The sequence below is a fragment of the Echiichthys vipera genome, assembly GCF_963691815.1.
Source record: "Echiichthys vipera genome assembly, chromosome: 9".
In the NCBI taxonomy this organism is placed as follows: Eukaryota; Metazoa; Chordata; class Actinopteri; order Perciformes; family Trachinidae; genus Echiichthys; species Echiichthys vipera.
In genome coordinates, this window is record NC_139834.1 from 2,570,186 (window position 1) to 2,586,844 (window position 16,659).

The 16,659-nt window shown below is 43.6% G+C and overlaps 1 protein-coding gene across 1 annotated transcript; it reads right to left on the reverse strand.

Annotated features, from left to right (window-relative positions):
* Window positions 1–1,831: 1,831 nt before the first annotated feature.
* On the reverse strand, window positions 1,832–16,557 carry elk1 (ETS transcription factor ELK1). The gene is made up of 11 exons (XM_083920291.1): window positions 15,648–16,557; window positions 12,720–12,928; window positions 11,797–11,985; window positions 11,532–11,705; window positions 11,216–11,335; window positions 10,555–10,932; window positions 9,595–9,724; window positions 9,344–9,498; window positions 9,174–9,257; window positions 8,823–8,924; window positions 1,832–7,585 (listed from the first exon to the last, which is right to left on the reverse strand). Exons 1-11 carry the CDS (start codon window positions 15,670–15,672, stop codon window positions 7,487–7,489), a joined length of 1,665 nt encoding a protein of 554 aa, XP_083776417.1. The 5' UTR covers window positions 15,673–16,557; the 3' UTR covers window positions 1,832–7,486.
* Between the last annotated feature and the right edge of the window lie 102 nt (window positions 16,558–16,659).

The following is a 16,659-nucleotide window of genomic DNA, read 5'->3' on the forward strand; positions in this document are numbered from 1 at the left end:
TTATGATTCATCTGAAAACAAGAACATTTATTACTTCACCTACAGAAATAACAATAATATGAAATATATACAAATAACATCTAATAATTATAATAAATATAATATAAACTATAACATATATATATGATATCTAATAATTATAATATAGATATAAAAATCTTGATATATTTGTAGTATAATACTTATGTATAATAATTAATATATTAATATATAATTATATTTATAATACAATTCTATAATATATAATGGTAATCTATAATTATAATATATGATAATATACAATAGAATAACAATAAAATATTAAAACTATACTATAACATCTAATAGCTATAATGTATAATAGTAATATAAAACTATGCTGTTTTTAATATATAATTATATTTATAATAATTATCCAATACTGTCAAATAATTATATATAATTTAATAGTAATATATAGTTATATTTTAAATAAGTATATATTAATTATATTATAATAGTTTCATATGATTATATTTTAAATAACATAATCATATATAATACATTGAATAGTAATATTTGATAAATATATTAGTAATATATCATTTTAATAATTATATAATAAAAACATCATATAATAAATAATAAAACTGATATTTCTGCTTCATGATGATGTTTGAATATTATTATTTTACAGATTTATAATATTTATATATTTATTTTTTAAAGTTTTTAAAGCGACGTTTTCTCTCAGGTTATAAATAAATATTTATTTATTTTTATTAATTTTTTGTGTTTCTTTCATGAATAAAACCAAAGTCCAGTCCATAAAAAATACCTTTTTTAATATTTTCCAGTAAACGACGGAACATTTCAAAATAAAGGCAGGCCCCGCCCCCTCACATCAATAAACCCCTCAGCCAATCACAGCCGAGGAGGGGCGGGGCCACGCCGGCTCTGACAGCGCCGATTGGCCACAGAAACAACATGGAGAGAATATAGATTTAATATAAATGATCTGTGTTCAGATTACGTCTATGTACAAAAACCAACCGTCAGTCAGCCGCAGAGCTTCCTGTCTGACGTCAGCACGCTGCAAAGCATCATGGGAACGCCGCTGCAAAGCATCATGGGAACGCCGCTGCAAAGCATCATGGGAACGCTGCTGCAAAAAACGAGCGACGCCACTTTTCACAGAAACAAGTCGACGACAAACTTCAACCTCTGCTTAAAATATTATATATTTCATTATTATTAATATTAATAATTATATTTACAATCATAATAATAATATATATTTATTAATACAGTCATAATTATTATTAATATAGTTATTAATGTATTTACAATATTAATTATACATATTTATTATTAATACAATTATAATAATTTTTGTAAATATAATTATTATAAATCTAATATTTATTTTTTATTTACAAAAATAATATTTACATATATTTATAATTATGATTGTAAATATAATTCTTAATATATTTACAATAATAATTATACATATTTATAATAATTATAAATACAGTTATGATTCTAATTATTATTGTAGATATATTAATAATTCTAATAATGATTATAAATAAAATATTAATTTTGATTATTGTAAATATAATTATTAGTAATATATTCACAATAATAATAATAATACTACATATTAATAATAGTTATCATAAATAAAATTATAATTATTATTGTAAATATAATTATTATATTCTCAGTAATAATAATTATAAATATATTAATATTGTATTTAAACGTTATTATACATACTTATAATTATTATTAATAAAATTCAAACAATCATTATTGTAAATTAGTTATTATTGTATTTATAAATATAATAATTATAATAATGCTTCTGTAACGTTCTGGATTAAAATCACTGATTTAAATCTTCAGGAAACAGGAAATAAACGTCGTGTTCTCGTCGTTTCACGTTAAACAAAGTTCAAACTGAAACACTTTCGAGGTTTTCCAGAACTTTTCTACACAAACTTTTTAAACGATTCTTTCTTTACTTTCACTCACGTCTGCGTCACCGTGTTCACGCAGAGACGCTCGCAGAGACGCTCGACTCAACGCCGAATAAAAAGTGTGTTTCCCTTCTCGATCGCCTCCGTCCCCCGGTGTGAAAGCGCGGTTTGACAGTCGACCTCGGTTCGACATCGGTTCGACCTCGGTTCGACCTCAGTTCGACCTCAGTTTGACTTCAGTTCGACCTCGGTCTGACCTCAGTTCGACCTCGGTCTGACCTCGGTTTGACCTCAGATCGACCTCGGTTTGACCTCAGTTCGACCTCGGTTTGACGGTTTAACCTTGTCTGACCTCGGTTCGTGAAGCGAAGGTCACTCGAGCGCGTGGCCGCTCAGACAGGAAGCTCCGTGTGACGTCAGACGTTCCCAAAAGACTTTTTTCAAAGTGTGAAGAAAACTGCAGAGGACGAAAGCGACATGAGAGCGTCTCCTCTCTGGATCTTCAGACACAGAAGAAGAAACAATAACAACAATAACAACAATAATAAAAATGTGCCTCTTTAACGTTTAAACAACAGCTGGCGTCTCGTTCACGCCGTCGCTCGGCTGCAGAACTTTCTAGTTATTAAAGAAAATCCATCAAAGCTGCACTTTCATGGTTATTTTGAACGTTAAAAAAACATCTCGATATCGGAAAAACACCCAAACAACTGTTGAAATTGTGTTTCCCGATGAAAACGATCCAACGCTCAAAGCGGCACATCATTACCCAGAATGCACGTCTGTTCCTGATCGGTATAAAAACATTCTTCCTGTTCTGCTGGTGAGAGAAACGTTCAGAACTGTCGTCCGAACTTCAGCTCTTCTCTGAGGAAATGGCTTTTTTTCTTCTTCTTCTTCTTCTTGAAAACCCATGAAGCGGCGAGCGCGTTAAGGCTTCGCCGCTCTTCGACCTCGAACACGATTAAAAACGCCGGCGTAGAAAAATAGAGTCATGCTGTAAAAGAGAGAGAACAGTCGAAACACCACGGCTCGGTGCTGCGTTCACGTCACCGCCGAGGCTGGGAAATGTCAGCGTCAGGAGCCGGAGCGAGCTGAAAAAAGGGACTTGAACGTGCGAACTCACGGTTCAAAGGCTGATTAATCACCTGATCCCCCGTCAAACATCGTTATAACGTAGAAAACAAACTATTTAAAGGGTGAGTCCGGGGAAAATGGACCCGTGGTCCTTTTCAGCATGAAAACACATCAGATAATCCACGGAGACGGGTTTTTACGGAGAATGCTCGACGCAAAGGGCTAACGCTAATTAGCTCGGTGCGCTAAACGCGACCAAAACGTCTTTTTTAACCTTTAAAAGTGTCTAAACTAAGGGCGCACTCACACTGTCCTTCCGCACCGGGCTAAAGCAGGTTTTGCGGGTCAAGCCTAGTGCGTTTGAGTGTGTGTGAGCAGTGTGAGTGCAACCGCTCCACACATAACTGTGGCACGCTTGCCGTCCACGGCCCGTTTGGGAGAGGTGGGCTTTAGTAAAGCACGTTTGCACGTGTACGAGCACGAGCGTGCGCACGTGTACGAGCACGAGGCCTACGGCGGTTCTGAGGTCATTTCCTGTGCGCCTGTTGGGACGTAGAAAAAAGAAGGAGGGACCATGCGCGGACATTTCAAACAATGGCGGTGAAAGGTTCACGTTGGTGTGATGCGGAGGTGGAGTGTTTACTGCAGATTTGGTCGATGAAAAGATTCAAAAACAGTCGACAAGACGCACAAAAACTCAGAGGTCTACGGAAAGATCTGGAAACAAAGCCACGCATCGCCATGACGTCATCAATGCGTGTGACGTGTTACGGCGTGATGACGTATAGGCAGCAAGAAGCATTCTCCGAGGCCCAGGTAGTGTGAGTACAAACGGGCCTGGAGGGGGGGACAAGGACCCTAAAGCACGGGGCACGGGACGGAGGCACAGTGTTCACCCGTGTTTGCGTGAATTAGGCCTAAAACACTCTCTGGACTTTACTATGAGAGGAGCTGGTACAGGGGCCAGTAGGTAAGTCTTTAAAACACTCTTTAATAAACTCTGGCTTCACTAACTACGCTGTTGCTGCTTTGTTGTGTGTGTAGGGACTCTTCTCATGCTGCTGCAGAGGGTTGCTGTTATTTTCAGCAGCATTAGTGGTTAAAAAAGACCTTTGAATGCCTTCACCGCGCCGCGCCGAGCGGATTATTTGATGTGTTTTCATGCTAAAGAAACGTCCATTAACACCGGAGTTACTCTTTACGACATAAAGACGAAATAATTCAGTCACGAAACGCTTTGAAGTGATTCATCAGATACAGTTCTGATATTTAAAAGATCACTGACGCCATAAATATTTAAAACAGATCGAGTAAAAAGTTGCGTGTGACTGAAACAAACGGAGTTCAGACCAAAGGTAAAACATTCTTCTGCTTCTTTTCACTTCCTGCACTTTAAAAAACGACGGCTGTTTCATTAAAAACTGATAAACTTCAGCTTCAATCGGCTCCTGACCTGTGTGTGTGTGTGTGTGTGTGTGTGTGTGTCTGTGTGCGCGTGTGTGTGTGCGTGTGTGTGCGCGCGTGCAGCCTCGTCGTCACACACAGAAGCGTAGCAACACGTTAACAGCGTCATCACGAGGAGGAGGAGGAGGAGCTTCGGACGCTCCGCAGCAACAACAGCAACAGCAACGACGACAACCTGCAGGTTGGCAACAACAGTCGGGTCAGGTCGCCGTGGCAACCACAGCGAGCATCAGAAACAACAGTAATAACATCAACAACAACAACAACAACAGTCTGTTTTTTTAGAAGAGCCCGTGACGTCTCAGCTTCACTTTGATTCGTGGAAAAATGGAGCTGTTCTTTTTTCCCCCGCACGTTTTGATGAAGAGGAGGAAAATGATGAAGATGAAGATGATGAAGAAGATGAGGATGAGGATGATGATAGAGATGATGAAGATGAAGATGCCACAAGTGCAAACCTTCTTCACCTGGACCGACTTCACCGCGACGGCTTTTTTTAAAATTCATCTCAACGACTCGTTTGGTTTCTCTTTCATCATCTTTTTGTTTTTCTTTTGCAGCCGAATGTAAACAAACAAACAAACAAACAAACAAACAAACGATTGTTTACACGTCGTAATAAAAAACTGCGGGTTGAAACCAAACCTGAGCCGTTCGTTCGTTCGACCTCTTTAAACTCTCAAACGGAACAATTTAAAGCTTCTTTTAAAGCAACAACGCGGAGGATTTGCTCCCCCTGCAGATGAAACCGGATCTTCTCTCGACTGCTGTCGCCGTGGTTACGTCACCGGGGGATACGCGTGCATTTGTTGACACGCGGAGGGCACACGCGACGCAGTCTGAGTGGAATGTCTTCACCACGGGTAGGACGACCTTTAATTCAGCACGGGACATCATCTCATGGGTTGGATGTGCAGAAATGTCAAAGTGCTTTAGTTCACGCAGCTCACACCAAAGAGTGAAGCAGTCGATGTTTGTGATGCGACACGAGTCATTTAAAGTTGTACTCCGTAAGATTTCCATCTATTTAAGTTCCTCTCCATCACAGAGTGAGTTAAAACAATGATTGATCATGTGACGCACTAATGAAAGCGCTTGTTCCCTCTCTAAATGCAAACACGCCGCCATCTCAGCGACGCTGCTGACAGCGGTCGGTCTGACGGTTGTGCTGCGTTCACTTGGAATCTGAAATCTGGAACAGTCGGACAAGACGCACAAAAACTCTGAGGTCTACGGAAAGACCTGGAAACAAAGCCACGCATCGCCATGACGTCATCAATGCGTGTGACGTGTTACGGCGTGATGACGTATAGGCAGCAAGAAGCATTCTCCGAGGCCCAGGTAGTGTGAGTACAAACGGGCCTGGAGGGGGGGACAAGGACCCTAAAGCACGGGGCACGGCACGGAGGAACAGTGGGAGGGCGCCATAAGAGTACTCGAATATTGAAATGACTGAAAACACCCATCCCTAGTAGAGGGTCAATAAAGATGGCGGCTCGCCTGCAGTTACATGTCACCGCCAGAGAGACCGCAAGAAACAACGCATCAACTCTTCTGGAGTACAACTTTGACTTCTTGCGAGTTGATGAACCATCACAGTCAGTTTGTGAATTCATTCTGAAGGTTGAAAAACTCCGCGCTGTTGCTTTAAATATTTGAGTTATTCTTCCGTTACCCTTCAACCCGTCACAGCGGAGGAGTCGGACGCCGCTGACGCCCGTGACGCGGCTTCGGCGTTGCAGAATGAACGGGAGACGAACAGGAATGTGTTGAAGCGTTTTAGAAAACGTTGAAAAATGACGCGTCGACTCAAAACATCGCCGACGTCGATGGCGGGCGGATCAGCGCGTGACCTCTTAAAGTCTCGAGTTCACTGAAGCTTTGATCGTCACGGAGGTGCGACGCTTCATAAATGCGCCTTCACGCCCCGATGAGGCGGCGAGGAACGTGAGAGTCTTGATGAGGAAGCCGACGCCGGGTCGACTCGTGCGTTTACAGCGACGGCGTTGTGCTTTTTCCTTTCTGTCGTAAACGTGCGTTTCACACAGACGGCTTCACGCAGCGGCGCCCGTCAGCGTACGCTCGTGAACCTTAAAGTCACGAGCTGCAGTTTTAAAGCGTAGAAGACGGCGCTTCTCTCTCCCTCTGAGCCTTTAACAACGTTGTGTTCAGGTGAGAACTTGTGGCGCCATCGTGCGGAGGAACGACGCGGAACCTTTGAGGCTTCGTGAGCGAAACATTCACGGTTCGAAAGCTGCGACCACGAGACGTGAAAACGAGGAGCGGTCGAACACGTCCGGAGGAACGTGACCGAGAAACGTCCGTTAGAAAATATACAATCTGTCACGTTAGAGAAAAGAACTTGGCTGTGTACAAACTCCTCCTGGTCACCCTCCTCTGTGATTGGTCCGTTCGAACATGAGTCAGAGGAGGACGTCCAATAACAGCCCATGCATAACTGGAGAAAGGCGTGGCCTCTTAGCGGCCGATAAGAGCGAAGCAGAAACCCTCGAATGGCCCTAAAAGAGTGAAGGCGTCCAGCCGGAGTTTATAAATACAGTCGGGAATATCAAAGAAATAAATAAGTGCCCTCGTGAGCGTTAACGAGGCTCGACAGGAAACGCCGTCAGGTCTTTACCCCGCTCCGGTTCTTATCTCGTGATGAGGTGAACCCGTGGGTCTCTGCGGCTCCGGCAGAAGAAGAGACGACACCGGGTCCAGAGGAGCGTCCCGTCGGCTGCAGGTTAGAGGAGGATGAAGCCCAGACATCCTCCCTCTCTGCGCCGTTCAAACATCCGTCACCTCCGGCGTCCCGGACACTGGGACGCGTGTGCGTGAAAGGTCCCCGTTAACCGTCAAAGCTGCCGGTCTTACCAGTCCGGAGAAAGCTCCTGGTTCAGGAGGAGGGTGTCAGAGAGGATCCGGCGGTGCTCCGACCCTCCAGGGGGAGGTGAGGCGCCCTCAGAGCCCAGGGAGGAGCTGCGTGAGGCGGGGAAGGAGGCTCAGGGCTTCTGGGGTCCCGGGGAGAGGACCACCGGCGTGGAGAGGCCGTCCACGCTCAGCGCCGGGATGTGGATCTGGTTACTGCCGTTGGTGGGAAACTGAAGAGGAGCAGAGACACACACACACACACACACACACACACACACACACACACACACACACACACACACACACACACGAACATGCACATACATACACACACACACACACACACACACACAGTTAAAAAACAATCTCCCTCCAGGGATCAATAATTATTAATGATTTCTACTGTAAAGATCTGATGTTTGGACTCCTGTCTGGACTAATTTTTATATATATATATATATAAATATAAATATATATATATAAATAAATATACAGATATACTGACACGTGTGTTTCTGGGCTGAACCAGCAGGAGGCGACAAACACTTTATAAAACAACAGGAAGTTTGTTTTAACATCAGAGGAAGAAAAAGATTCATAACTGTCACTGAAGCAGATGTTTATTCTTATTATTATTATGTTATTATTATATTATCATCATTGCTGTTATTATCATATTATTGTTATAGTATTCATAATTATTAATATTATCACAATATCATCTTTTTTATAACTATGTTGACAATAAATAATAAAGACAAACAGGAGGCTGTGATGTCCCACACTGACACCAGCTCCTGAACGCCTCTATGTGTGTGTGTGTGCGTGCATGTGCGTGTGTGTGCGCATGCGTGTGTGTGCGTGCGCTCGAGTGTGTGGTAGAGGAGATTCATTAGAATAACAGTATATTAAATATATTAAATGTTCTTTTATCACATTCACGTTCATCCAGCAGCTGAGAGAAGAGAACTGTGAGGCTTTTATTGTGAAAAACTGAATCTTTCATGCAAACAGGTGAAGCTGAAACTGTCGGGCTTTTATTGTGAAAAACTGAATCTTTCATGCAAACAGGTGAAGCTGAAACTGTGAGGCTTTTATTGTGAAAAACTGAATCTTTCATGCAAGCAGGTGAAGTTGAAACTGTGAGGCTTTTATTGTGAAAAACTGAATCTTTCATGCAAACAGTTGAAGCTGAAACTGTGAGGCTTTTATTGTGAAAAACTGAATCTTTCATGCAAACAGGTGAAGCTGAAACTGTGAGGCTTTTATTGTGAAAAACTGAATCTTTCATGCAAACAGGTGAAGCTGAAACTGTGAGGCTTTTATTGTGAAAAACCGAATCTTTCATGCAAACAGGTGAAGTTGAAACTGTGAGGCTTTTATTGTGAAAAACTGAATCTTTCATGCAAACAGGTGAAGCTGAAACTGTGAGGCTTTTATTGTGAAAAACAGGTGGAGGCGTTTTACCTGGAAGGAGAGTTTGGCCGGAGAGCGAGGAGCGATGGGACTCAGCGTGCTCCAGAAGTGGATGGTGGAGGGAAGAGGACTGGGGGTCAACAGGACCGGAGTCTGCACACACACACACACACACACACACACAGTCAGAACACACACACACACACAAACACAGTCAGAACAGCACACACACACACAGAGTCAGAACACACACACACACACACGCACGCACGCACGCACGTGCACACACACACAGTCAGAACAAAAACACACACACACAGAGTCAGCACACACACGCACGCACGCACGCACGCACGCACGCACGCACGCACGCACGCACGCACGCACGCACACACACTTTACCAGGGCGTGGGAGGTGATGACCGTCGGGGTCAGCGTGTTGGTCGCTGATCCAGGAGCCAACAGACTGTTAACGGCTGCGTTGACCTGCAGTCAGGAGGAAACAGGATGTGATGTCACAGGGGGGCGGGGCCCATGTGTTACACTCAGTGTTACACTTTAACAGCACGGACCTTATCCAGGGAGAGGCCGGGGGGGAGGGAGGGGGAGGACGGCAGCTCCAGGCCCCGCGGCTTCTTCGGTTTGGGAGGAGCGGCGTCCGTGGTCACCGATGAGGTCACCGATGAGGTCACGGCCGCGGAGGAGGTCACGGCGGGGGCGGCGGGGTCTGACAGAGACGGACGGACACAGGAAACTGGTTCGTTAGAGACAAACACGCTGTGACACATTTTTAAAGCCGTCTGTTGAGCGGCAGGTGTTTTACCCGTCAGCGTGTCCTCGCCCGCCCCTCGCTGCTGACCTCCGACCCCCGGCTCCACGCAGGGAGGGGGCGGGCTCTCCACGATGGTGAGGGGGGGCTCCAGCTCTGCTGAGCCACAGATCAGCTGAGGGACCTGGGGGAGGAGCAGAGGGACGTTTTCATCATTGTTTATTATTTATCATTATTTAGTATTATTTATTATGACCAATTAATTTTTTTCTTTCATTATTTATTATTTTTTATCAATATTTATTATTATTTATGATTATTTAACATTATTAAGTATTATTAATTATGACTGATTTATTTTTATTTGTCATTATTTAAGATTTTTTACCATTGTTCAGTATTTATAATTGTGTATTATTTGGTATTTGTCATAATCTATTATTTATAATTATTTATTAATTATTGATCATTATTTATTTTTTTATTTACCATTATTTATATTTATCATTATTTATTAGTATTTATTATTGATCATTTATTATTATTATTCATCTTATTTATCATTATTTTTTATCTTTATTTATTACTATTTATTAGTAGTATTTATTATTTATCATTATTTATCATCATTTATTATTATTATTTATCTCTATTTATAATTATTTATCTTTATTATTATTATTTTTATTTATTATTATTATTTATTTTAATTTCTTATTATTTTTTAGCAGTATTTATTATTAATCTTTATTTATTATTATTTATTAATATTTATCTTTATTATTATTATTTATTATTATTTATTAATATCTTTATTTATTATTATTAATCTTTATTTGTTATTTATATTTATTATTATTATTTATCTTTATTATTATTATTTATTATTATTTATTAATATCTTTATTTATTATTATTAATCTTTATTTGTTATTTATATTTATCATTATTATTTATCTTTATTATTTATTAATATCTTTATTTCTTTATCATTATCTAGGAGCCTCCTCTCACCTCCTGCTTCTCCTCCAGAGACACCATCTGCAGCAGCTCCTCCTCCGACGGCAGGTTCTCCTCCTTGATGACGATGGGGGGAGGAGGAGGACGGGCGGGGGGCGGAGCCACAGAGGGCGCTGCCGTCATGGCCGCCTGCTGCTGCTGCTGAGGGGGAGGAGGGTTGATGATGACGAAGACTGGCGGGGGGTGAGACGGGTGAGGAGCGGCGTGGGGATGAGGGGGGAAGTCGTCCTGCTGCGGCGCCATGGACACGTGGGGGGGAGGCACGGGGCTCATGGACCCGCCCACAGGACCCAGGGGGAGGAGCGGCGTGAGGGAGGACGGGTCCCCGACGCTGGTGAGATAAATCTGTGGGGGGTCGCTCAGAGGAGGAGTCTGGGAGAAAAACACACACACGAGGAGTCAGACACACACCCCTGTGACCACGGAGAGGGGCCGGGCCACACACACACACACCTGTGACCACGGAGGGGGGAGGGGCCACACACACACACACACACTTGTGACCACGGAGAGGGGCGGAGCCACTCACACACACACACACACCTGTGACCACGGAGAGGGGCGTGGCCACACACACACACCTGTGACCACGGAGAGGGGCGGGGCCACACACACACACCTGTGACCACGGAGAGGGGCGGGGCCACACACTCACCTGTGATTGGCTGGTGGGCGGGATCTGAGGGCTGAGCGCCGGAGTCACACACGGAGACGGGTGAGTGACGATCACCTGGAGGGAGGAGTCGACTCCCCCTGACTCTGATAACACACACACCTGAGGAGGGGGGGAGGAGGAGGAGGAGAGAGGGGGAGGGAGGGAGGGAGAGAGAGGAGGTGGAGGAAGAGAGAGAGAGGGGGAGAGAGAAAGAGGAAGAGAGGAAGAGAGAGGAGTAATCAGAGCTAACAACAGGAGGTCACAGATGCTAAAAATAGCACTCGCCGTCTCGTGGCGTCTCGTGGCGTTCCCTCACCTCTCTGTGCGTGCGGTCGAGCTTGGAGGCGGGGTCTTGTTGGAGCAGCAGCTCTGTTTTGATTGGCCGGGGGCCGGGCGACGCCTGCAGTGATTGGATGGTGAAGGTGGAGTAGAGGCCGGACTTCATGTAGTCGTTACGGGAGCTCTTCTGGGCGCCGACGGGTGACGAGCGCTGAGGTCGACACACACACACACACACACATTAAAGCGTCACTGCCGTGGCGTGAACATCACCGTGTCTGCAGACGGCGGTCGGAGCCTACCTGAGGTAAGCCCTTTGACGGACAGGGGGAGGACACGCCCCCCGGGCCTTTTGATTGGCTGTTTGTGTCGGCGGCGGCGGCGTCCCTCCTGGCCTCGTCTCCGTTGCTCCGCCCCTCAGGCAGCGAGGGGTCGGGCTGACTGACGAACTTATACACGAACTTCTGACCGCTCACCTTCTTTATGATGTTCTGAGGAGAGAAAGCATCAGTCAACAACAACAACAACACAAACAAACAGACAAACAGACACACAAACAAAGACACAAACAAAGACACAGAGACAAACAAACAAAGACACAAAGACACAAACAAAGACACAAGGCAAACAAACAAATACACAAAGACACACAAATACAAACAAACAAGACACAAACAACGACAAACAAATACACGTACAAGCATAAATCCATAATTTAGTGAAGAAATAAACAAACAAACACACATAAATCCATTAATGAAGACATAAATACAAAATACAGTGAATAAACAAACACAAACAAATACACAAACAAACACATCAGCAGTATTTAAGTACTAATGCAGTATCAGAGCCGTACCTTGTCGTAGTAGTATCGAGTATTACAGTATTATATTATAGTATTATATCAGTAGTATTAAAGTAATGATGCAGTATAATAGTGGAGTACCTTGTTGTCGTAGTAACACAGCAGTAATACAGTATTATATTATAGTATCATATTAGTAGTATTAAAGTAATAATGCAGTATAATAGTAGAGTACCTTGTCGTAGTAGTAGCGCAGTATTACAGTATTATATTATAGTATTATATTAGTAGTATTAAAGTAATAATGCAGTATAATAGTAGAGTACCTTGTCGTAGTAGTAGCGCAGTATTACAGTATTATATTATAGTATTATATTAGTAGTATTAAAGTACTAATGCAGTATTATAGTAGAGTACCTTGTCGTAGTAGTAGCGCAGCGCTCGGCTCAGCTTGTCGTAGTTCATGTTGTGTTTGTTCTTGCGGAGCCCCCACAGTCGGGCCACCTCCTCGGCGTCCAGGAGCTTGAACTCACGGTCCTCTCCGGTCCAGGAGATGAGGTGACGCTGGCGCTGGTCCTCCAGCAGGTGGAGCAGGAACTGCCACAGCGTGATGGACGGGTCCATGGCTGAGAGAGGGACACAGCCATACACACACACACACACACACACACAGATATCAGAACCACACACATCTACGGTACACACACACACCTCATTAACATTGGCTGACCTGTTACACAACTAACCTATCGCCATGGTGAGAGGCCTTTCATCAATGGTAACCATGGGAGACGGACAGCGGGCCAGAGAGGTATAAACAGACAGAGAGAGAGAGTTGAGAGAGAGAGAGAGGGGTGAAGAGGCTGCTGCCCTGCTCAAAGGCACTTTCACCACTGAGGACTCGTTAATGTGACAAATGAAACAAAGTGTGATGAAATATAAGCGGCTTTCTCCTCAGCACAGAGTCTTTTATTCTTTCTGCTTAAAAGTCTTAAAGGATGATACTGTGAGCAGAGACAGATCCTTGTCACATTGCCGTAGCAGGTCGTGGTAAGTTGTGGCAGGTCGCAGCATGTTGTGGCAGGTTGTCGCTGGTCGTGGCATGTTGTCGCAGGTCGTGGCAGGCTGTGGCATGTTGTGGCATGTTGTCTCAGGTCGTGGCATGTTGTCGCAGGTTGTGGCATAATGAGGCAGGCCGTAGCATGTTGTGGCATGTCGTGGCATGTTCTTGCAGGCTGTGGCATGTCGTGAAATGTAGTGGCAGGCCGTGGCATGTTGTCTCAGGTCGTGGCATGTTGTCCCAGGTCGTGGCATGTTGTGCCAGGTCGTGGCATGTTGTGCCAGGTCGTGGCATGTTGTGCCAGGTCGTGGCATGTCGTGAAATGTTGTGGCAGGCGGTGGCATGTCGTGTAATGTTGTGGCAGGCCGTGGCATGTCGTGAAATGTTGTGGCAGGCCGTGGCATGTCGTGTAATGTTGTGCCAGGCCGTGGCATGTCGTGTAATGTTGTGGCAGGCCGTGGCATGTCGTGAAATGTTGTGGCAGGCCGTGGCATGTCGTGAAATGTTGTGGCAGGCCGTGGCATGTCGTGAAATGTTGTGGCAGGCCGTGGCATGTTGTGGCAGGCCGGGGCATTTGTGCCAGGCCGGGGCATTTGTGCCAGGCCGGGGCATTTGTGCCAGGCCGTGGCATGTCGTGAAATGTTGTGGCAGGCTGTGGGCTAGGGCTACAATTTTTTGCTATAACATAATTTATTGCACAAACACGACGATCGGGACAAAGGCAGGGAGCCTCCAAAATGAAGTCGCCAGGGGAATATTTTAGTCGAGTGGCAACGGCTGCAATAATACTGTAATAACAGAATAATAACAGGGTAACACTGACTGCTGTAATACTGTAATAACAGTGTAATAACAGCGTAACAGTGACTGTTGTAATACTGTAATAACAGTGTTATAACAGCGTAACAGTGACTGTTGTAATACTGTTGTAATACTGTAATAACAGCGTAACAGTGACTTACAGCAGGAGGTTCAGTCCCTCTGGACTCATCAGAAACATGTCACATCACAAACACTGCTCAACACTTACATCGGCGTGTGTCAGTGTTGCCATGACAACGTGTGAATATTACATCACTGACTGTAACCATGATAACAGTCAGCATCACGTCTGTAAAGATCCAAACCTCTTCCTCTTATTGATACTTTATGTTGATATTAATTATTCATTTATTAATGAACCTTTATTAGCCTCACAGGTGTTGTTGTGTGTTATTAATTATTATTATAAAGTAATTCACAGAAAACAATGTGATAAATGAATATTCTTTAACAGATTAGCTAAATAAATATGAATTATATGTTATTTTGTCCGTTTTATCACTAGTAGAAATGCAGCTGTAGCAAGTTTGTCTCTGTCCTCATTCATATCTGACTTGCTATAAACTATATTAGCTATAAAAGATATCATCTATAAAACAAAATTATGGATTTGTTCATTAAGAAAAACTTGCTTTGTTCTTAAAATATTACAACTTTTACTTAAAATATTCCAACTATTTTCTTCAAGTCTTCCTACTTTTTTCTTAATCAAGAGTGAAAATAGGGTTCAAACACCAGTAAATATTAGAAAAATATCAATAATATATCAATAAAATACCAGAAAAAATGTCAATAACGGATCAGAAAAATACCAGTAAATATTAGAAAAATTATAAATAATAAAGGCATAAAAAATACCAGTAAATATTAGAAAAAACGTTTGAATATCCAAAATAATAGTAGAGTATAGGTAGAATATTTTAGAAAAGGCTGTTGATTTATGTAAAATGTAGGAGAAATATCACTAATATATCATTGATATCACATACCAGTAAAATATTAGAAATATATCAATAATAATAATATATCAGAAACAAATACCAGTAAACTTTTAAATATCCCAAATAATAGTAGAATATTTTAGAAAACACACAACAAATCCAACCCAGCAGCATTCAGTGATGACAATACCTGCTCCAACACACACACAAACACACGCACACACATACAAACACACACACACACACACACACACACACACACACACACAAACACAAAAACACACACACACACCCCGAGCTGCAGGCCTCAGCAGCTTTCACACACCTGTTGCAAAGCTGCTGCTTACACACACACACACACACACACACACACACACACACACACACACACACACACACACACACACACACACACACACACACACACACACACACACACACACACACACACACACACACACACACACACACACACACACACACACACACACACACACACACACACACACCTCCATCTCTCACCGTTTATCAGCGGGTTTGAATCCATCTTCAGTGAAACGTCCTCTGTTTATCCTCTTCCTGTTGTGTGTTGAGTGTGTGTGTGTGTGTGTGTGTGTCCGTGTTGTCCTTTCCGGTTGTTGTTGTTGTTGTTGTTGTTGTTTGTGTCCAGCTGTCAGAGCCGGGCTGTGGAGGCTGAGGAGGAGGAGGAGGCGACGATCAGCAGCTTCTCCCGCGACCTGCTGGTGTTACATAACCGCTCCTCGCTGCTGCTGTCGGGCTCCGGAGCCTCCATGCTAACAACAACAACACTCACCCACAGCTCGGACCCGTTTAAAGTCCCCTCTGCCGCAGAAACACCGTCCACAAAAACACTAAAAAGTCCATTTATGTCCCGGACACCGCTGTAACTTAGCAACTAAGTGCTCTTTAATACAATAACGCTGTTAAAGTGGGGTTTATCAGTCAGTGTGGAGGTGCTAATCGGCTAACTAGCGATGCTAACACTGACGCTAACGGTTAGCGGTTTGGTTTTGGCGGTAAAATGTTGATACTTTAATCTTATCGAAAGGTTCAGAAACAGAAGATTTTAAGACAAAAGTTTATCAAACTTCATTTTTTTGTGGGGCTTAAGCTGTTAGCCTTGAGTGCTAACCACCTAGCATAGCCTAGCTTAGCCTAGCCTGCTGCTGTTACAGCCTAGCCTAGCCTAGCGTAGCCTCGCCTGCCGCTGTGACAGCCCCCCCTCCTCCTCCTCCTCTCTGCGGGCTTCAGATCACCGCGGGGCCGCGGTTCACCACAGGCCGCCCGCAGGCCTCCGACACGGAGGGAGAGTTAGTCCGTAAACCCGGCCCGGTTCCGTGTCCGTCTGCCCGGTTCCGTGTCCGTCCGCGCTCATCACTCAGGTGTTTGTGTTTCTTCCTGAACGCCTCCTCACTTCTTTCACCTGTCAGGTTTCCGCCATTCACACACACACGCACACTTCCGGGGGGGATTTCAAAATAAAATATATCAGTTGATTATTAACCGGAAAAAC